Source organism: Acomys minous, assembly GCF_964271855.1.
Source record: "Acomys minous genome assembly, chromosome: 8".
In the NCBI taxonomy this organism is placed as follows: Eukaryota; Metazoa; Chordata; class Mammalia; order Rodentia; family Muridae; genus Acomys; species Acomys minous.
Genome location: NC_140489.1, coordinates 102,825,085 through 102,846,911, shown reverse-complemented (window position 1 = coordinate 102,846,911; position 21,827 = coordinate 102,825,085). Strand labels below are relative to the sequence as shown.

Sequence of the window (21,827 nt, the reverse complement as noted above, 5' to 3'; positions counted from 1 at the left end):
GCTCTAGGAGGCAGCAGACTTTCGTGGTGGGTAGAGAAAACCCTGGAAAGTTAGGAAGCTAGAAAGAAGGTTCTGGAGAGATCATGAAGCAGGAGAGGATTGTGAGGGCTCCTGGGAAGGAGGGGCGGTGAGATGAAGGATGTGACAGAGAGTGAGAGGGTGGGGACAGCTCACGCATCTACTGTGAATGGAAGGGTTAACTAGAGATCCAGCTGGAAGCGGAGGACAGCCATGCTTAGGTGACATGCCTAGGTGGTGGGTGGCAGACTCTGTAGTAAAGTGCCACATGGACAACAAAGAAGGAAAGAGCCAGAAAAAAGTCAAAGACAGAATTAGGGTCATACTACACGGCTGGATCCTTTGGGATGAAGAAACAGAAGGGCCCATGGCAAACGACCCTAGGTGAACACTGAGTGGGAGGAGGAGCAGTGGCCACAGGCTGGCCAGGTGGACCGCATGTGTATATAGAAAGGGAGCCAGGTGGTGGCGCAGGTCTTTAATCCCAGCACTTGGCGGCAGAGGCAGGTGGATCCCTGTGAATTTGAGGCCAGCCTGGTCTATAATGTGAGTCCAGGACAGCCAAGGCTACATAGAGAAACCCTGTCTTAAAACACACACACACACGCACGCACGCACGCACGCACACACACACACACACACACACACACAGGCACACACACAGAAAAAGGAAAAGAAAAGAAAAGGGTTGTTGTTGGTCCATGTGTGGCCAGGTTATTATGGAAGGACAAAAGTCACGAGTCTCTTATTCCCAGGCAGGCTTAAAGCCATGCTGATGAGCTACCAGGCTAGGTGCATACGAGTTGGAGCAGGCTCATGGAAGAGGCTAAGTGGAGCCAGAACCCCAGTGCTCTGAGCTGGCTGGAGTCACAATCTTTGTATTTTCTGAGCATGAGTCTTTCTTTCTTGGGATTGCTTAGAAGTCGGCTAAGTCAGTTGATGGCCCCTACTAGCCTCTGCCATTGTAGTGGAGCCCAAGGAAGATTTCTACTTCCTAGAGAACTTTCTAGAAGGAATGCATATCCATGGCTATTGGGGTGTTTGAGGTGTTTGAATGAAACTGGCCCCCATAAGCTCATAGAGAATGACATTATTTGAAAGAATTAGGATATGTGGCCTTGTTTAGTGGGTGTAGCCTTAGAGGAAGTGTCACTGGGGGCGGGCTTTGAGGTTTCAAAGGCTCAAGCCAGGCCCAGTGTCACTCTCTCTTCCTGCTGCCTGTGAATACAGATTTAGAACTCTCAACTATCTCCCTTGCCAGTACCATGTCTGCCCATGTGACATCCGCCATGGACTAAATCTCTGAACCTGTAAGCAAGCCCCAATTAAATATCTTCTTTATAAGAGTTGCTATGTCTTGGTCATGGTATCTTGTCTCAGCAACAGAAATACAAGGCTGTATATATATATCTGAAAAGGAAAAAAAGGGGAAAGAGGCTGTTCCTGGGGCTGTAACGAATGACAGCAGCATAGTGTAGAGGCATGGGCTTAACTAGGGTTGAGTTTAATTCCCATGAGACATTTGCCAACATCTGGGAATATTTAGTTGCTGCAGCTAGGAGGTTTGCTGTCAGCATCTTATAGCCTCAGTGTCTGGGTCAATCCAGAATTCTCCACTCCAAAATAGCCACATGGCTGCATTTAAGAAACCCTAGTTTAGAGGAAAGAGACAGAAACAAAATCAGGGCTACTTGGCTTTGTGCAAAAGAGCACACCCATGACCAGGGTGAGACGGAAGACGGTCAGAGATGAGCGGAGGGCGGGAACGGTCTCCGGCTGTAGCCAGGAGGGGACATGTGAGGGTGGGAGCTGTGCTTCAGTCAGCTCTGCAGGGCGCGTGCTGTCCCGTGCACCGTGGCCTGGCACTCAGCAGATGCCCTCTCATTTCAATAGGACTCCACTTAGCAGTGTTACTGCACCCTCCAGGCACCTGCAGGCTCTGAGCTGGGTGAGTGAGGAGGGAGACCCACAGCCCCTCACCCACCAGAGAATAGAAATGCGAAAGACCAACCATAGCTGAGGAACGTTAGTGCTCACAGAGAGGACGCTGACCTCTGACCCAGAGAGGGCAGAGCAGGCTACTTAATGGCAAGGTCATTTGAGTTGGGTCCCTGCAGAGAGAATAGGAGTTTTCTAGGGCCCCACAGAGCCAGGAAGCTATGTTAGAAGGAGTAAGAAAGTTGACTGAAACACGAGGTATGTTGGTCTGATGCAAGGTGAACCCCCAACTCAGCTCGGCCTGACCACTACCCAATAAGCACTGGGGCTTATCCCCACGGTTGTCAGAGGGAAGTGGGCCCTTATCTAGTATGGAGGCTTTCCAGTGAGGAATTAGTCCTGATAAAAGATCAGAGATGGCCAGCTTAGATATCCTGATTCCATCCAAGGCTGGAGGGCCCCTGAGCAGCCATGTCCTGCCCTGAGGACCAGTGGGATACCAGCTTGGAACACAGTAACCCTTGGTCACGGCTGAGTTTGGGCAAGCTTCAGCTGAAATGCTGACATGTTGCTGGGTCCTGCAGGTGCACAGCTGGGGGCCCGCACAGCTGTTCAAGGACACCCTCAGCTTTCTCCACACTGCAGGGCACAGGATGTGCATGCATCTTTTTTTTTTTTTTGAGACAGGGTTTCTCTGTGTAGCCCTGGCTGTCCTAGACTCACTTTGTAGACCAGGCTGTCCTCGAACTCACAGTGATCCGCCTGCCTCTTCCTCCCAAGTGCTGGGATTAAAGGCATGCACCACCACGCCGGGCTGTGTATGCATCATTTGAGCTAGTCTGGGACTCCTGCTAAGCGAAGTCACTAAAGCAGGGAGATTGGGTATAGGACATGTAGGATAGGAAGCTGAGTTGCCATGGCTCAGGCAGACATCACAGGAAGGGCTGGTTAATCACAGAAGGGCCAATCATCATGGGCTGCCCTCTAGAGCCCGGTAGCCAATGTGGGCCTTATCCCATCAACAGCTCCCCGGGAGCAGTGGGAAGGCTCTCCCTGACCTGAGGCCTCAGTTGTCTCTTCTGTAAGATGGTGAGATCAAACTATTAGGTCTCTGAGGTTACTTACCCGCCCCCCTAGCCCCCTACCCCCGGTGTGGGGTGTGGTCTCAAGTGGAAAGAGTGGCAGTCATTTTCTTTCTCAGAGCCAGAAGTCAAGGTTGTGTTTGAGAGGGAAGCCTGTTACAGCCTCCAGAGACCAAGAAGGCAGCTTAGTAGAGAGGGCAGATACCCTCAAACTGACCAGCAAGGTCCTGGAGTGTCAGTGTCCCCGCATGCACAGTGGGCAACAGTCTCCACCTATGCAGCACCTGGACTGGGCTGGTGTGAGCTGCCCTACCCTCGGGTTCAGACCTGGAGAGCATCAGTGGCTGCTACGAGTGGTTCACAGGCATTGCCAGCAGCTGCATGGTTGGCCTATCACGTGATTTGCATGGCAGGGGCTAGACTGAGGTCCATACTACAGGTACAGGGGTTGTGGCACGCGATGTGCTGGGCTGTAAAAGGGCAGGCCAAGACCTTGGGGCTGGTGGTTCTGTCCTCCCAATTCCCAGCTGTTCCCATGTCAGGAAGCCCCTTGCCTACCTTGAGTCACGGGGACACTGACCTCATTGTAGTAAGGACAGTTTGTGGACTCCTTCATCGACGTGTACTTTTTGTCGTCGCCCACCTCCACGCACACCACGGGGTCCATGTTCAGGCCCACCAGCTGCCGAGCCTCGATCACTGTGATGCTGACCTGCAGGAGGGAGAGAGAAAGGGGCTCCATGGAGAACTGCAGCCATCCTAGAATCTAGTCTTACCACAGCATGGGGCCAGCCTGGCTTGGAGTAAGACCCCGGGCTCCATGTTGACTGTGGCCCCTGATTTGCTGGGTGATCCTGGGATACCTACACTGATAGAGATGTGTGTGTGTGTTTGGAGGGGGCAGCTGGTGACCCCTAGGTCAGTGTTACAGAATCACTCAAGGGAGAAGCTGTCAGATCCTGGTGCTCAGACCACACTCCTGATCAATCAATCTCACCCATAGGGAAGACAGGTCCAATAGAACGTTTCCTAAAGCTAGTCAGGCGTGCCCAGGCCACCACAGGCAGCCAAGGACAGCCACGAACGAGGCACGATGCACACAGTAGATGAATTCTAAAACATGACTCCTTGTTGTAACTTGATTGAGTGATTCTTTATGAACTTAGAAGATGACAACATGGTGTCATAATGTTAAAAAGTTGTGCATCTCCTAAAAAATTCTAGTTGATGCTTGGGTTCGAAGTTCTCCCCAAGGTCATAGCTCTGCTGGGGGAAGGCTGCCAAGCCTGTGCCACCAGTTTCCCACCCTCAGAAACGGGCCGAGCTGCTCGAGTCTTCCTGAACTTGCTTTGGGTCCTGTCCAGGGTTTCCTGTTTATGCTGCCAGCCTCTAACATCCCTTGGCTTTCTGGCAGCTGGGCACTTTCCCATGTCCCAGGCCTCTCTCCCTTTGGTGAATTTCTTTGCGTTGCCAGAGCCTAACTTTCTGGCCTGCTTACGGAACGTTGTGTTCATTTTACTGTGCCCTTCTGTGGCCTCTGGCTCCCTGGGATCTTCTGCCTTGGGAAATGCTGTTCCAGCTGTCAATTCTGTCAATAAATATTTAGGGACACCTGTTGGGGGTCAGGCAGGGATGAGTTTGGGATAAACTCCTACTCTTCAGGGATCTTACTATAAATGAGTACTGGCTTATAGATTTTAAACTAGTGCATATGTATTTTAGCTTAGAATATACATAAAAGACACATTATATCTTTATATGCACATACATATAAAGATATGCATAGCTAAAGGATGTATATAAAGATACATATATGTGGAAAGATGTATTTATATGTACATATATAAAACTGAAAACTATAAGTATATATATAAAATGAGAGGGGAGAAGGACAGGAAAGGGAGGGGAAATGGGGGGAAAGGAAGGGAAGAGGGGGAACGGGGAAGAAGGAGTGTGATTTTTGATGCAACTGTCATTTTTCCTGAGTCTTCATGTCAAGCCATTAGCTCCTGCCTTGGATTTGGCGGGGTCAGCCCCCATTAGGAGGCCATGGCAAAATACAAACAGGTACAGATTTTGGCTTGCTGGTCTTGGAACTGTGCCAGGGATGGCTGTGGGGGATCCTGTGGGCTCGCCAAGCTGCCTATTCTCAGCTCCAAGCCGAGACCCTAGCTAGTGAGGGTTAGATGAAATGACGTACACTTGGGACCATCACACCAGTGAAAACTCCACCAGCCGAGAGCCAGCGGCACAAGCGGCCTCTCAGACAGAAGCTACTTCTCTCGTAAGGGGTCATCTCTCAAAGAGGCGGGGTCGGTGGGATGCTTCAGGTCGCCCCACAGGATGCTGGAACTTGCATCTTAACCCAAGGCCTCCTGTCTGCTGTCAGCACTTTCCACTAGCTAATTTGACTGTAAGAGCAGCTGTTCGTGTCGCTCATCTGGGTCTCTGGCACTTCAGTTGTTACGCTTTGATGCGCCTTCTAAATATGATTTTACTCAGGAGAATTATTTTCCCCTTTTAGATAAAAAGAATCCTTACTAAAATTACCATCCACTGTGCTCCTCAAGGTCTTATAAATAGCTTGAAGACCAAGAAAAATCCACACATCAGAAATGATGCTAGGAAATAGAAGCCCTGACAGCAGTAAGACCACTGCCAAGAAAGCACAGAAATGCAGAAGCGAGTACGCGCTGACGGAGCGCTGGAACCGTGTGAACAGCCGCTTCTATTCTGGGACATGGGAGGCCAAAGGGCTGAGGTCTGAACGCCCAGCATACACGTTTGAAAGAGTCTCAATGGTTTTAAATATGTCTGCTGGATACACTGGGCCAGAAGGCTCAAGAGGATGCCCCAGCGGTATAGAGAGTGTTGGGTGACTGCTCAGGTAGTTAAACTGTCTCTGTCATCTTCTCACTTGGGAAGCTGCTAACCTGTACTCCTTGTATGCTCAGATAGTCAGTTTTATTCCTTCTCAGGTCTCTGATGGGGGTTGAAGACCAGATAGTTTAGTTTTACAATGAAGCTTAGTTGTTTAGGGCTTAAGATGTTTTTAGTTCTAGATAGCTGTTTTACGTTGATAATGACAAGATGTGATAGATGCTGATTTACATTCAGAATTTTAGACTCACCAAGATAAGAAAGATGTTTTCTTCAAGGCTGCCAAATACAGATAGCCAAAACATTATTACTATAACATTTATATAATTCCTGATTGTTTCGTGGTTCTTGCTGTAGGTAGTTTATTGTATATATGTGTAATAATGTAAATATATATGTAAAAATATTTAAGAAAAAAAAGAAAACCAGAAAAAAAAGAAAAAGATACATATGAAAAGAGAATAACAACCACCACCACCACCACTACCACCACCACAGCAACAACAACGACAAGTCTCAACAGTCACCATTTCTTCAGGGAACCGAGAAGGAAATGGGGCTAATTAACTTAGCCAAGACGTTTACTGTGAAAAGACACCACAAGCCCTTCTAAAATAGTCTTTGCACAGTAGTGCTTAGAGTTTTAGCTTTCAGAAACCATTTTTAAACTTTTATTTATTTTATTTGATGTGTACTGCTGTTTTGCCTGCATGTACCTCTGTGTGAGGGTGTCAGATCACTCAGAGCTGGAGTTACAAGCAGTTGTGAGCTGCCATGTGGGTGCTGGGAATTGAACCCGGGTCCTCTGGAAGAAGAGCGGCCAGTGCTTTTAATAACTGAGCCATCTCCTTAACTTATAAACCTTTGTATGCGCGCGCACTCGTGTGAGTGCGTGTGACACTTGAAATTAAAAGTAAGAATTTGGTCATTTTCTGTAGTTGGCAGAAGAGGATGGACCATCCAGTTATCCGAATGTTGAGAAAACAGAAACCACAGCGCCAGTGAAAATTTGCAGGAAAGCAAAGAAACTTTCATCTCACACATGGGTTTTTCAGAAGGAAAAAAACAGAGAGCAGAGGCAACCACAAGTAGGACCGTGTGACCAGCTGACACCTTCAGCTGTTGAGGTGAGGGCTAGGATTCCCAAGAGTCCTCTTCAAAGCTATCATGAGGAAGAATGCTGGGTGAAAAAAAATCTACTTAAATGTCTTGAAGGACCCCAAGAATCATGGTGCCTTGTGACCTGCTTTGGGGGACTTCTGTTCATGCATGCATCAAGAATGTCAGGGGAGCTGGGCGCAGTGGCACACACTTGTAATCCTAGCACTCAGGGAGGCAGAGGGAGGCAGATCTCTGTGAGTTCGAGGCCAGCCTGATCTACAAAGTGAGTCTAGGACAGACAAGGCTACACAGAGAAACCCTGCCTCAAACAAAACAAAACAAAACAAAACAAAACAAATGTCAGGGGAAGCTAGAGGGGACAGGTGACAGAGATGCCACACACCCCTTGAACTGCTGTTCTAGAGCACTCTTCATCACCCCTTGTCCCCAGGGCCAGAGGTATGACATGACCAGATAGGCAGATCACTCAGGGTGACACGGAGGGTAGCGTGGACGGCAATACGAAGACACAGAGGCCAAGGAGAAGGTATGCAGAAGCACCGCAGAGGCTGAGGGCCTGGGTCAGACCTGGACATCTGTTTGTGACACGTTAAGACTTAGCATCAGGAAGAGAGACCAGGGGACAGATTCTAGGCTCATGAGTATGCTCCAAGGAGAGCTGCCTGCTCTGCGGGGCAAAGCGCACGTTCCCAGAGGGGCGACAGTGGCTTATCCCCTTTAAAGCACCCAACAACCAAGAGAGAATTTAATGTTCCACCTGTTTTAAATTATTCACAGTCTCCGGCACACCGGACTCTCCTCCCACAGGCCGCCTTCCCTTGGTCTCCAACCTTCACAATCCGTCTGGCTCTCAGGACCACACCTGGACCTGAGTTCCGTTAGGCTCCCCGCTCCTCTCTCAGTGCCGTGTGCTCTTTCTGCATTTTTAAAGCCAAGTGCTCCAAAGGAGAGAAGTCGCTGTTGGTTTTGTTGGTTTGTGCCTCTTATTTATTGGAAGAGAAAATATTTTGCATTTGAATCCTCCTCGCTCCCTCTTGCGCAGTGGATAAACACATGCAGGTGAGCTGTGTGAATGGGCCTCGTCCGCACAGTGCTGCCAGGTGAAACGGGGCGGGGCCACTGGTTCCACATAGAAGGTTTAAAAGACTTCGGAGGGAGAAATATCTGACCTGGGACATAAAAGTCCCTGGCAGGGAGCAGTTTGGGAGGAGGAAGAAGTGTTGAGCTAAGTAACCAAGGGACCAAAAGGGAACAACTGAAGAGGTGGCTCTCAATGCCGCCTCCAGCCTTGATTTACCCGAGACCCGTGGCCCCGTAACTCTTGGGTCAGTTCCTACTGTAAAAGCACAGTAACCGTTATGTGTGGATGCTTGCAAGAATGACACAGCCTCAATGGAACGCACACTCAACTCCTAGCACAGCACCTGGTTTCTAACAAGCCTTTTTAAACAAATTGCATTAACAATAGTTTTGCGCGCTTTTGCACAGCAGGCCAGTGGCATGGTGTCTGAGTAGGCTGTCTGGGATCTCCCCAGTCTCAGCACACAGAAGCAATCCCCCCTGGGGTTTCAGTCTCTGGGAGAAATCCCCTAATACCTCAGGACATTGTGTGTGGGTTTTGATAGGTCAAGGGGGTGGGCAGCATTAGCAAAACCTCCACAGGACTCAAGGACTTAAGGTTGTCTAAGGTTTTGCACCATGTGACACTACTTGGGGCTGTGTGTGTGTGTGTGTGTGTGTGTGTGTGTGTGTGTGTATGTGTGTGCTTTAATACCAGGGAAAATGGTTACTGGATGGAAATAAACCAAAGCAAGCACTAAGAGAGTTGAAGTGAATCCTTGGGCAATACAATCGACCAGGCATGGTTTTCAGTGGATGCCATCTAGTGCTTTCCAGCATGACCAAAGGGCAGTGAGGTGTGGTTGTCTGTGCGTAAAGGTGGTGTGCGTGGGGCTTTGGAAATGAGCACTGGAAACAAAGCTGAACTCACAACAGTTTCTGGCCTATAGCTGGGTCCTGGAAACTGGCAGGGAAGACTCTGCAGCCGTGGTGAGCCCCTGGGCCTGTCTTGAGAGACACCTTCTCTTGTCTTTCCTTTTGCTTTATACATAAGGGTTGGGTGATTCTGACCTGTAAACCTGTTTATTGTGAGCCCCTCTATACAGCTGTGATCTCAGGCTGGGAGAAAATCCAAGACTGCGGGTCTGGGAGGGCAAAGTGGAAGTCACCGTGGCCTGTGATGACAGCCACCAGTAACGCTCAGCTCCCACTCTGCCTGGACTGTGGCTACATGCACAACCCTCCTCCTGGTCAGAGCCTTTTAAATTTAGTTTTAGAAAGAGAGAACTACTAGTCTAAGAAAATATAGAGACACAAAAAGAAGAAAAACTAGATGGATGTTACTTCCAGCTCTAAAATAAGGTGGAAGCCGGGCATGGTGGCGCACGTCTTTAACCTCAGCACTTGGGGAGGCAGAGGCAGGTGAATCTCTGTGAGTTCGAAGCCAGCCTGGTCTACAAAGTGAGTCCAGGACAGACAAGGCTACACAGAGAAACCCTGCCTTGGAAAAACAAAAATAAATAAATAAAACAAAATAAGATGGAGCAATTCAAGAGTACATCCAACATCCTTCAAAACTCATCTCGTGTGTGTGTGTGTGTGTGTGTGTGTGTGTGTGTGTGTGTGTGTTTCTTTTTGTTTTTCCAGGTCTCCTTTTCCTTAGGATTTTCAACAATGTACACAGAATCTTCAAGGATCTTTGAGCAGTGAAAACAGAGCTTTCAAACTCTTCTTTGGGTTTGTATCTGCCTTGATGCTTTAGGAATGCCTCCCAGACAGAAGCCTACTTCCGTGCCTTTATGCTCAGCTGTGACTCTCTAGGACATCTGAGTCTCTCACACACACCTGGCTGGAGCACCCCACTCCAGCGGACTCTGTAAGCTCCAGACATCTAGGTGTCCACCTACCTGGTAATCCATGGGCCTCCCAGCACTTGGCTCCATCTTAATGTCTGGCTTAGACCTGAGGAGGAAAGAATGAACTGTCAGGTTGGTGTGAGGGAATGGAAAGGTCAGAGGGACAAAACTGTGGTCTTCAAACATTCAATTCTGCCAATAAAATTGGGGGTGGGGGGGATGGGGTAGATGTCCTCACTGGCACCAACCGAGAGGACTAAGCAGAGGTGGAAGTGATAGGGAGTTGGCCACAGGGTGAACAGAGTCACCAGTGGACTGGCCAGCTCTGTGCTGTCCCTCCACCCTCAGGAGCTCAAGGACCTGTTGTACTCTTGCCTCTGCAGAGAGACAGCAGAGGGGACATGGAAGGACAGTAAGAAAGGGTGACACTGGGGAAAAGCTGCTCAAGCCTGGCAGGTTCGTCCTGGCCTGCGTGGCGGTGGCTGGTGGGACACAGGCCTCTGGTGCACTCACCGTTTGTTAGAGACGTTGCTGGTGAGAGCGGTGACTGAGGCTAGAGACACTGAGTCAGGATCCAGCCCATCCCCCAGCCGAATGGCTAGGTGGTCCAGATCCTCCATCTCCAGCACTGCTGGCTCATCTGGCGGAGAAGGGAAGGGCAGGTGGGTGGATGCAGGGCTAGAGGTTGTCTTCGAGGAAGGAGGGTCAAACTTCAGGTTGATTTGATGACATTTGCTTAGAGTGCTGCTGTCCATACACCTCTTGCTCTCTTATTTATTTATTTAGACAGGGTCTCACTATGTAGCCCAGGCTAGCTTGAGCCTCTCTATGTAGACCAGGTTAGCTTCAAAGTCATAGAGACCCAGCTGCCTCTGTCTCCTGAGGCTTGGGATTAAAGGTATGATGCATGGTCATGCCAAGCTCTAAGGTTAGTTCTTAAAATATTTTAATGGCCAGTACATTTAGTCTATTTTTTTTTTTTGGTAATCTTAACTGAATGTAATTCTTTTATTTAACTCTATTTTCTAATTCTCTGAATATAATTTGTGAAAAAAAAAAGTAAAAAAAAAAAAACATCCTGAGCTTATTACATACATCTCATCATAACGGCTACTTTTACCAAGAGTGGCTACTGGATTCACGTCACAGTACATACTTTGCACACAGACACACACAGATACCCAGAGAGACACACACAGACACACACACACAGAGACACACACATAGACACACACACAGACACATATAGAGACCCATACACATAGACACACACACATACACACACATAGACACACATGTACGCACATATACACACACAGACACACACATAGAGATACACACACAGAGACACACACACACACAGACACACACAAATACTCCTCCCCCCTCATAGCTAAGAGCTGTCAATGTGGGCATTATTGTTCTACGGATAGGAAGCTGAGGCTATCCATGACAGCCACAGTTAGAATGCAGAGCTCAGACATGCCTTCCTGTGTATGAATTGTCCAGTGGGACCAAGTCATGATTTGCAAAAGCCATCCAGGCGTCGGGGTTTGGGTTTTAGCAGGAACCTGTACCCTTCAGAAGAGTGCAGCCAAAACTGACTTGGGAAGAGAGAGTTTTAGGGCCAATCAGGCACATAGGAGAGCCCTGATGCTGGCTGCATGTAGCTCCCTGCTTCGTGTACCCCTTATCTTTCACCTGTCCTTCCTGCCTTGTTGTTTGTTTGTTTTCATTTTAGGGGTGGGGCGTGTTTTGAGACAGGGTTTCTCTGTGTAAGAGCCCTGGCTGTCCTGGAACTCTCTTTGTAGACCAGGCTGGCCTCGAACTCACAGCAAGGTATCTGCCTCTGCCTCCCATGTGCTAGGATTAAAGGCATGCGCCACCACGCCCAGCCTCCTTGCTTCCTTTTAAACAGCCCTTCCAGTCTCCTTAGAGAGGCAAAGCACCAAAGGCCAGGCCCGGCCCTCAGGCCCTGTGGCCTTTCTGCGAGGTGGGTCTGCAGCTGTCAGGAGCGGCACATCACGCTTTCTTGCTACTCTCTTTTAATTCACCAGTTCTCTGGGTCACGTGAAGTTAAATAGTCAAGGAAGGGGCAAGGAGCTCATCCACCCCGCCGAGGCTCTGTCCTATGCGTCCCTCCCCTAACCTCCAGACCAGCCAATGGGAGGCCAAGCCCTGCCCAAGAAGCTGTGGGAGTGTCCAATGGGGATGGAGGGCGGCTTGTGCTCCCGTCTAGGGCGGGCTTAAATGATGGTTACAGTTCAAAGAAGCGGCTGCTGCGGTTGTGTGAATGGCGGGCAGGACCACGTTGCCTACCTTGTCTTTGGGGCTCCTCTTTGTGGGACCGAGTCTTGCCGAGTTTCATGGCCGAGAAAACACTTCTTCCAGCTCTGTAAAAGGGGGATCCCCCGAGAATGAGGGGGTGGGGGAAGATAGATGGACGCAGGAAAAGCACAACCACAAAAGACAGTCCCTGGGGGAACTCAGAGAGAAAGGAGGTGGAGTTCCCGGCAGCCTTCATCCACTTTCCTCAAGACACCTTCCAAATTAGGGGCCGTGAGCCCCCAAGGACATAGGACACTTCCTCCCCGCACTGTCTTGACCAGAGAAGTAGCCCCGGGAAGTGGCCCCGCAGTGGGGCTGGATCTTGAGCTTTCCAGCCTGACCTCGGCCCTGTCTTCTCAGAGCTGAGATATGCAAGGTCCCTCGGCTGTCTTCCTGTCTGCGCACTCCCACTAGAGCTAACGGGAAAAGAGGCCAGGTGCCCAGAGACAGCATCAGAACAGATCTGGGGGGGGGACTGGGAGGAAAAGACCGAGGCTGAGGCTGAGGTGGGAGCCATGGATGCCACCTATTCGGGTCTCAGGTGGCTTTGGAACACAGAACTTGCTCTGTCTTAGTCTACTCTCTGTGCCAGCCGAGTCTCTTCAGTGCCCAGTGAAAAGGGCCCGACTGTTATCCTGGTTGGCTCTCTGCCTGTGCCTTCCTGTCACAGACCACCACCTCTTAGCTAGGCCTTAGAACTCATGGCAGGCCCTGCGGTTCCTACCTCTTCCTCTGGTGTGGTGTGGCCGCGAGCTGAGGCAAAAGGTCTTGCAGTCAGTGGGGCTAAGGGAAGGGGGCAAGGGTCCCCGCAGCCCTTCAGTGATGTCCCTGCCGCAGAGCCCGAGGTCCCCCAGAGCCAGGAGAGACCAGGAGTAGGCTCCGTGGGGGGTAAGTGCGGTATTCCATTACCCCATGCATATTGCATTAAGAGGGACACCTGATTCCCTGTGTTTCCCATTCTCCTCCTCCTGGGTGTGGCTGCCATGCTGCAGGCTCCTGTGGGGGTAGGTACAGGCCCACTCCTAACCTGCTTCTAGAAGAGCCCACGGACTTCGGACCAGCCTCTGCTTGCAGAAGCTTGGGGAGTGGGATTGGGGATGCCCAGATCCTTGCTCTGCAAGCTGTGCAGCGTGAGGTTGGGGAAAGCCATCCTTGTGATGGCCTGGAAACCTCAAGCCCTCTACCTGGGATGGCAGGGGGGGGGGGCGGGGGGGTGTTTGTGTGTCAGTCTCATGGTCCAAAGCTGGCCCCATCTTAAACCCAGATACAGAGTGAGCCATGTCTGTATCCTGTGATGGATGGGTGGACAGGGACCACTCCTTTCATGTGGCGGCAACTCAAAGCTATGCTCATTGATAACCTGGGAACAGGTGAAAGAGGCTGGTGACCCTGCTTTGTCTGCTGTCCCTGGTACTTATGGGCTTAAAATGTAGAAAGGGACTCTATAAAAGAAGCTGCTGTCTTTGGAGTTATTATTATTATTTGGTTCAAGTCTCTTTGTTGTTATCTAGTCTCTCAACTGGTAATGTCTTTTTTTTTTTTTTTGTAGTGTGTGGTGTGCATGTGTATATGCATGTCTGCATTCATGTGGGTACACAGGTGTGCATGTACATGTGGAGGTCAGAGATTGGCAACAGATGCCTTTCTCAATTGCTCTTTACTCTGTTTACTGAGGCAAATTACACACACTTACACACACACACACACACTCACACACACACGCACTATATGGAATGGCCAACAAGAGATGACAACTTTTGAACGGCAATTGTGGGCTAATGGCTTTCCTCGTGTTTGCTCGTTGTACCCTGCTAGCCCGTGTGAAACACACGAATATCTATCTCTTCGTTCAACCAGTGAAGACTTGAAGCTCCGAGAGGAGAAAAACCATCTCAGAGTCCCACAGGAAGTGGAGCAATTGAGACTGAGGCCTGACGTTCATGTCCCCTAGGCCTGCAGGGACCCCGCTGTCCTGGCTGCACTGCCTGCATGATCAGGACCTCTGTGAGCATGTGACAAAAAAGAACACTGGGGGAAAGGCAGCAGGCAATTCCAGCTGTGGCTTTGGCTCAGGTACCAGCTTCCTCTGCAGGAAGGGATGTCATTTAGAAAGAGTCCCTCGTTCAAAAGTGACCCGAGCCTCAGCATATTTTGGAAGAGACTGTGGTGAACGTTAAATTGCCGGTGACGCGTCATCAAGCAGATCAGTGTGGTCATTAGAATGGACTGTCTGCAGGTGAGAGAGGGGCCATCCTGCCTGGCTTAGCCTGGAGCATCCTGGGGGGCCTTTCTCAACAAGTGGCTTAAAGGGTAGGGTGCCAGCTGCATTCCTTCAACAGTCCTGCCCTCAGGAAGAGTGGCTCACATGGGCGCCCGCTCTGTCTCCACAGTTGTGTCACCCTGTCACAGCCTTGGGCTTCCTTTCTGCCCAGTCTCACTGTCCTATGGCTTCTCTGCTGGATGACCCAAGACGCCCAGTGTTTGTTTTTGTACAAGCTGTGCTTGGCTTTTCCTAGAGCCTTAGTCCTGTGTGTGTGTGAGCCGTACAGTGCCATCGCCATGGTTGCCGGCTCTAGCCACAGTCTCCCCACCCCTGGGGGGGAAAGGTTCAGAAATGGCTGATCTGAATGTCAGAGGATCAGAGGAGGCCTTGACTAGAGAAGCCAGCTGCTGTGCATCTGCATCTGGAATCTGGGCTGCTGCCAGAAGCCCAGAAGGACCGCATGGCTTTCTAAAGCTGGTCCCATATAGCTACGTAAGATCAAGACCTTGGACAGTTATGGTCCTTTAATTAAAACACCACTTTAGTTTTTGAAATGAACATTTGGGGGAGTACAAATTGAGATTTTAATGGCCATACTTAAAACCAATCACCTCTACTGTACCCTGAAACAATTCAAAGAAGAAAACCCTCCTCCTAAGGCTGCATCATGTGACCACTGAAGCAAGCAGGCTTGTTAACAAACAGTACCATGTGCCTGGGGATGTCTCAAAAATGGTGCTTGCTTATTGATGAGAAGTGCGGATGTGCAGCAAGGGAAACCATCTCCACCATCCAGGCTCTATGCCTGTGGTACCTTCTGCCCTGTGCTTTGGTTGGTCTGCGCTGTAGGCAGCAGAGTGGTGTCATTGCTACTGCTGCCCATGGTGATTTACCAATTGATGCACCAGGAACTCACTATTGAAAACACCCTTTCTACTGTGCTAGTCCCTGGGAAGCAGTACGCTCCAGGCAAAGGGCAAAGGGCAAAGGGCAAAGGGCAACTTTAAAAATAAAGTTAATTTAATCAGGGCACCTTAAAGATTGCCAACTAATATTAAGAATTAACTTGTGGCTTAGGTTTTTATCTTAATACTTATAATTCTGTATCTCTTCTAGTGGGGTTTTACGATCACAGAAGGTAGGACGGAGTGAGAGCCAGGCACAGACGCAAAGCCAGTAATCAGCTCTGTGGAGAGAAACCTTCAACCAAGTGAGTCCGCACTCTGGGCACAGTGTGCTTGAGAAATGTGAGAATGGACACTTTCACCAGGGGACTCTTTTCTAAGTGACACTCCATTCTACAAATGACTCTGGCCCTTGGGCCATAACCTCACCTGCAATTGCTGGCGCTGCCTGAGACCTATCTTATAAAATGGACAAACGATGACAACAGAGAGCTGGCGAGCTGGCACAGTGGGTCAAAGTGCTTGCTGCCAAGCCTGAAAATCCCAGTTCAATCCCTGGGACCCACATGGTGGAAGGAGAGACCGGAGGACCACAAGTTGTCCTCTGAGTTCATATGAATGCCATGGCACGTGCACACACACACACACACAAAACAAACAAACAAACAAACGTGATGAATCAAAACCAAAACACCAACAAGAAACCATACACCCATTAAAAATACAAACAAACAAACAAAATCTTGACAATCAGGAGTGTAGGGGAGGTAGAGGTAGAGGTCACACTTACTTCCAGTGGCCGTCGGGGTCAGAATGGTGTATCTAGACTGACAGTTCTCTAGAGTGAAGGTTTTAAAGTCAGTGTGTTCACTGTAACGTCTTCCTTTATGTACCCAGCAATTCCCTCACCTTGTTCCGCGGCTCAGGTTAGAAGTCTGTCACTACAGCTGTCAACGCTCACAAGGCTCACAAGGCTAAGAGGTGGAAGCTGCCTTTTCATTATGGCCTGGGGGTGGCATTCACCGAGGGCCATCCAGCGGCCCGAGTGCTTCCTTGATTTGCTCTATGAATTATTCTGGGCGCTGTGACTTAGAAGGCGTGCTTGTAAATGACCTACAGACTGAACTACTCGCCGTCCAGCTGGGGTTTCTACTCCCCAAGTACCTTCAACTGGAAATGTCAAAGCTCATGCTGCGGGTGGTCAGGATACATGACCTGTTGACGAGAGGAGGGGGGGGGTGTCTACAGTGCTTCTCTGCGTTGTTTACATATGCAGATTTTCTAATCTGAGCGCCTATTTCCCGACTGCCTCCAAATGGGCTCATCTCTTTTATTTTCCATGCCCTGGGTGCATAATTTCCTTTTCCTTCCTTGCTCTACCATGGTGCACTTGTGGAAGTCAGGACAACATTCAGAAGTTGGCGCTTTCTTCCTACCATGTGGATTCTGGGGATCCAATGCAGGTCCATACACTTCACTCTAAGAACCCTTACTTGCTGAGCTGTCTCATGGGCCTTTTAATTGCACTTTAAAAACAGGTTCTCCATTCAACCAGGTTGGCCTCTAATTCAATAGGAAGCTGAGAATGGCCTTGAACTTCTGATTTTCCTGCTTCCTTCTCCTGACTGCTCAGATATGGACAGATGCCACCTGTCCCCGAAGTCACAGGTAGTTGTATAATCGTAAATGTATTTGAAACTGTGTTGAATTTCAGTTAGTTTTGAATAGCTTCCTGCATGAGTGAAGGATAAACTGACTTAAAAATTTTTGTGTGTGTGTATGTATGTATGTATGTATGTATGTATGTATGTATGTATGTATTGATTTATTCTTTATTATTTTTACAATTATTTATTTTTATTGCATTGGTGTTTTGCCTGTGTGTATGTCTGTGTGAGGGTGTTGGGTCCCCTGGAACTGGAGTTCAGACAGTGTGAGCTGAGTGTGGGTGTTGAGACTTGAACCTGGACCTCTGGAAGAGCAACCACTGCTCTGGAGCCATCTCTCCAGCCCCTAATTTATATTTTTTAGAGCTGGAAAATTAATCCCAGGACCTCACACATGCTAGGCAAGGGCTTTACTACTAAGTTACATCTCTGGCACAGACGGACCCTTATAGGGGGACCACCCCGTCTCCATTTGGCCACTTTGTACATGTAGCACTCTTGTACCAGAGAGTCTGTGCTCCTCCCAACCTAGGAGTACCTGCGGATCTGGATCGCCTTTTCTTTCTGGTTGCCAATTCATTTGCAAAGCTCCAGCAAACAGTATCATGAGGATAGATTTTTCCCATCTCCCCATGGCAGCTAGCCACACAGTCCCTCATACTCATGGGGAGCACTTGTTCTTTCCTGGGTCAAATCTTACGTTTTCTCTGCTACATCTTACATCCATTTCCTCTGATCACCCTGCGGCACAAGTGGAAAGCAACCGGTTTTGGCAGCACAATTGTCATGATCCGCAGGCTCTTCTCACATTATTCTTTTCTCAGGCTAAAGAGTTTCAATTTGCTTAATCGCATCTTAGAGATTCCATTCCCCATTCCCGCACACATTAAAATAATATTACATCCTAGTTGGCTTAATTTCATCTGGTGGTAGGACAGCAAGAAACAAGATGGGGGGAGGGTAAGGGAGACAGCGTGTCCTCATGACATTGTGAGGCCAGTCTACCCCAGCTACAGCCACAGGGATCAAGCCAGTCCGGCAGACTCGGGGGATGGAGGGGTCGGGAAGCCTTGTGATATCAGACAGAGCCTGGGGGAGAGGAGATACACAGCTTGTGCCTCCTAGGTAAGCCTTTGACATCTGAGTGGCCACAGAGAAACCTAGAGCCATGAGCCTTCTCACCAAGAAAGGTCCCCAGCTCAACATCCCCATGGCCTCTTATCCATGCTGGGACTCAGAGTCCTCTCTCTCTCTCTCTCTCTCTCTCTCTCTCTCTCTCTCTCTCTCTCTCCATTTCTCTGTGTGGCGCTCTCCGCACACAGTGTGTTGCTTCTGTTGCCCTGTGGTCAGGGTTATTACTTGTGCAGTTATTACAAGCATGACTAGAACCCAGGATGACTTGGGCAACACAGTGGATAAGGCTCCAAGTTACCCGGGATCTTAACATATGCAGACATGCCTATCAGGGTCAGCTCAGATTGTTATCGCCACAACTGTAAACCATTTTTTAAAGCATTGGGACCATACTTTTGAGCAAATCTCTTGATATCTCTAGAGTTCAGTTTCTTTAAATGGAAAGTAAAGACTATATCCCTGGGTTTTCAGCATTTGAAGGATTAATTGGCTTTAAGCACAGTTAGGTACTTTAAACTTCCTGGGTCCATTGTGAACTCAGGGTAGGGAGTTAGATTCCTTGTGGTTTTGGTTTTTGTTTTATTTTGGTTTTATTTATTTATTTTTGTTGTTGTTATTTTATTAGCTCTTCCCTGTTCTCTGGAACTGACACTTGTCACTATACACAAAGGTCAGAGTCCCCTCGTACTGTGATCAGCCCTGGGAGACCTAAACTACTGTAATTCCCGTGACACTTGAGTCTTCAGATGACAATGTGGCTTTGGGGAGCCTACAAGCACATCAGCTCAGGCCAGTGTTGCTAGACCCTTGTGACCAGCCCATCGGACAGCCCTATGCCTCCCTGCCCTAGCATGCCCTTTGGGGATTGCTAGGGTCACAGGAAGTGTCAATCTCTACTCAGCTCTTTGTATCTTGTGCTTTGGCTACACCTTGCAACCACACACGCAGAGACTGTCTTCCTTGGACCTCCAAGGCTGTCTGTCCTGCCTACACCGGAGGGTAGCCTCTGGCTTCTTGTGGCCCCTACTCTTCAGCTGTCCCCTCCCTTGTGGGGCAGCTTAAGGTCCTGGCCTATAAGAGATCTGGTCAGTGACGAAGAGGAAGAACAAGCGAAAGAGGAAACATCATCCCCCAAGGACTCAGAGTGGAAAGAAGAGTGCTGGCCGCTTCCCTGGCTCTCGCCACCCTCTCCCATCTTCCTCCCCCCACAGTCTGGTGGAAAGGCCTCCCTCACCCTCTGTGTCCCTTGTTGCTCCACCAGGACAGCCCCTCCTAGGCCCTCTCAGACAGCCCGTTCCCTCCCCCTCGGAAGCCCGAGAAGGAGTGCCAGCACGGCTGGCTTTGCCCTGGCCTGGGACACCTACTTGTGCTCGCCATCTCTGCCTCCCTTGGTCTTCTCTCTGCCTTTGCTGAGTAGGGGGAAGAAATGAGGAGACAAGGGGATGCGAGTGAGAGTGGGACCAGAGACCCTCACAACCTTAGCCCCTGGCCCTGGTGACCCCATATTCCCCCCACCCCCAGCAGCTTCCCTATCCCACAGGTCCCTTACTGATCAAGACTAAGTCCTTGGTGTAGGAGTGTCATGGCCCCCAGACCCAGCCAGTCTCCTCTTAGCCTAGGAGAGGGTCTGCTGTAGGGTAGGGTCCCCAACAGTTCTTCCTCCCTCACTTCCTCCTGTGGTCCCCTCCAAGCGGTGTGTAGGGCCCATGCTGTGGGGTCCTCTAGGGACACAGTGGGCAGAGCCTATTTGAGAGGTCGGGACTGGAATGCTACCAGATGGGGCATTCAGCCACTGAGAAGAAGGAAGGGGGGAGTTGGGGAGTGGGGGCCACCATTAAAGGGCTCAGAGGTACAGGGGAGCTGTACTCCCACCTTTCGTTAGAGAGGCGCCCAGAACTGGAATGTTCTCTCAAAGCCTGTCCAGTACTGAGTCAATGACAATCAATAATAAAATAAACTAAAGCCAAACTATTAGGATCTACTTTCCTCTGCTCACACACTCTCCTGGCTTAGACCTGGCCCAGGTGAGGCCGTGGATAGCTCAGGCCTGGAAGCCTCCATACAGAGTCACAGCCCAAGTCCACGCTCGGCGGGCTAGCCTTTGTTAGGCAAGTGGGTTAGTTCAGAGAGACCCACATTTTGCCAGGTTCCTGGCTGCCCAGATCAGCCAGCATCACTGAGCAGGGAGCAGGGAGATGGAGGGGGAGAGTCCCTCAGTTACTCCAGCCCAGCTCAGCTGACCTTAGGGCCACTGACAGGAACCCCAGAGGGCTGCTGGGGCGGGGCTTGCTCATGAGGGGCTGGGGAGGGAAGGGGCAAAAGTTCCTGTGAGCTGTTCAGGAGCTAAGGCTCTATTCAAGATTTCTGGATTTCACCCTCACATTTGCCTTAGAAGGCCTTGCCAGTCTTTCTGACTGGTCAATCCAGGTTCTGAGGATAGGGTTTGCTTCAGCTTTTTTTTTTTTTTTTTTGAAGAGATTTCCATGATCCTTGACAACATGTCAGTCCCTGCAATGGATTACAAAAGAGACACATGTGGCTTGAGGTTGACAAGGGTCAGCAGCTGCGTGGAACTGGCTAAGTGAGAATAACTGGGAACTAGGTCTCTCTCTCCCTCCCTCCCTCCCTCCCTCCCTCCCCCCCCCTCAAAGGTATCATGTCTACCAGGATGTAGGGAGACGTCTTTTCTCTCCCCCTGCTTCCATACTCCAGCCTCAAGGCCTTCACCACACTCTCTAAGAGTGGAAATGGGGTGGGGAAAGGGCTGTTTCTATGAAGAAAGAATGCCATGGTGAGTTTCCTGCATCCGCAGTTACTTCTGCTGCTCTTCCTAGAAATAACAAATGCAAATCCCAGGCTAAAGCCTTTGCAGCCACCACTGTGGTTGAGTTGTCATACCAGGAAGCGGCCATCTTTATCATCACCTGCTTCAAGGTTGTGGAGGCTCAGGCTGCCCTCTGCCACTCAACTGGCAAGCAGTGACCTCACCTTCTGCCTGCCCCAGGGAAGCCCCAGATATGCCTGGATTTCTTCCTGGTGCTCACGTGGTACTTTTGGCACTTCCTGGTGGTTGTGTAAGTCCTGCTTCTCAGCCTCATTGAACAAGCCCTCTTCCTAAGATCATGGGAGCCCCATGGCTCCCAGATAAAAAGCATCAACAGACTGGAGGAGGAACAGTAGAGTCTGGACCCAGAAGGGACCCAGGCACATCTCAACACTAGGCCTCACTTGGCTTACTCAAAAGCTGGGGACCCCCACTTCAGGTAGCGTGGCTGGAAGGAGAGGAGTACCACTTTACTCCGAAACCCCAGCCTGGCTGTGACTCTGGTTCCCCTGGCCCCTTGGCAATCATTGCAGCACTGAGTCCCATCCTGGTGAAGGGAGGCCGACAGGGAAGGGTTTCCTAGTTCATGAAAAGCAAGGAAGTAGCACTCAAGGATGAGGGAGGCAGTGTGTACTGCACCACACACACACTCTTATGCACCCCTTTCTCAGAGCCACTGCTATGTGCACGTGGCCAGCTGCTCTCTGCTCCAGACACAGGAAGGGGCTTCCTAGAGCCTACAGGGTTCCAA

The 21,827-nt window shown here is 49.9% G+C and overlaps 1 protein-coding gene across 2 annotated transcripts in view; it reads right to left on the bottom strand.

Moving 5' to 3' along the window:
- OTOF (otoferlin) overlaps positions 1–21,827 on the bottom strand; it is a 98,828-nt gene that overhangs the window by 29,145 nt on the left and 47,856 nt on the right. For both annotated transcript variants that reach the window (XM_084791721.1, XM_084791720.1), the window contains exons 6-9: positions 12,275–12,348; positions 10,469–10,595; positions 10,007–10,061; positions 3,619–3,750 (exon numbers count right to left, since the gene is read on the bottom strand). In XM_084791721.1, the coding sequence (XP_084647847.1) occupies positions 3,619–3,750; positions 10,007–10,061; positions 10,469–10,595; positions 12,275–12,348 (388 nt within the window). The remainder of the gene's footprint in view (positions 1–3,618; positions 3,751–10,006; positions 10,062–10,468; positions 10,596–12,274; positions 12,349–21,827) is intronic.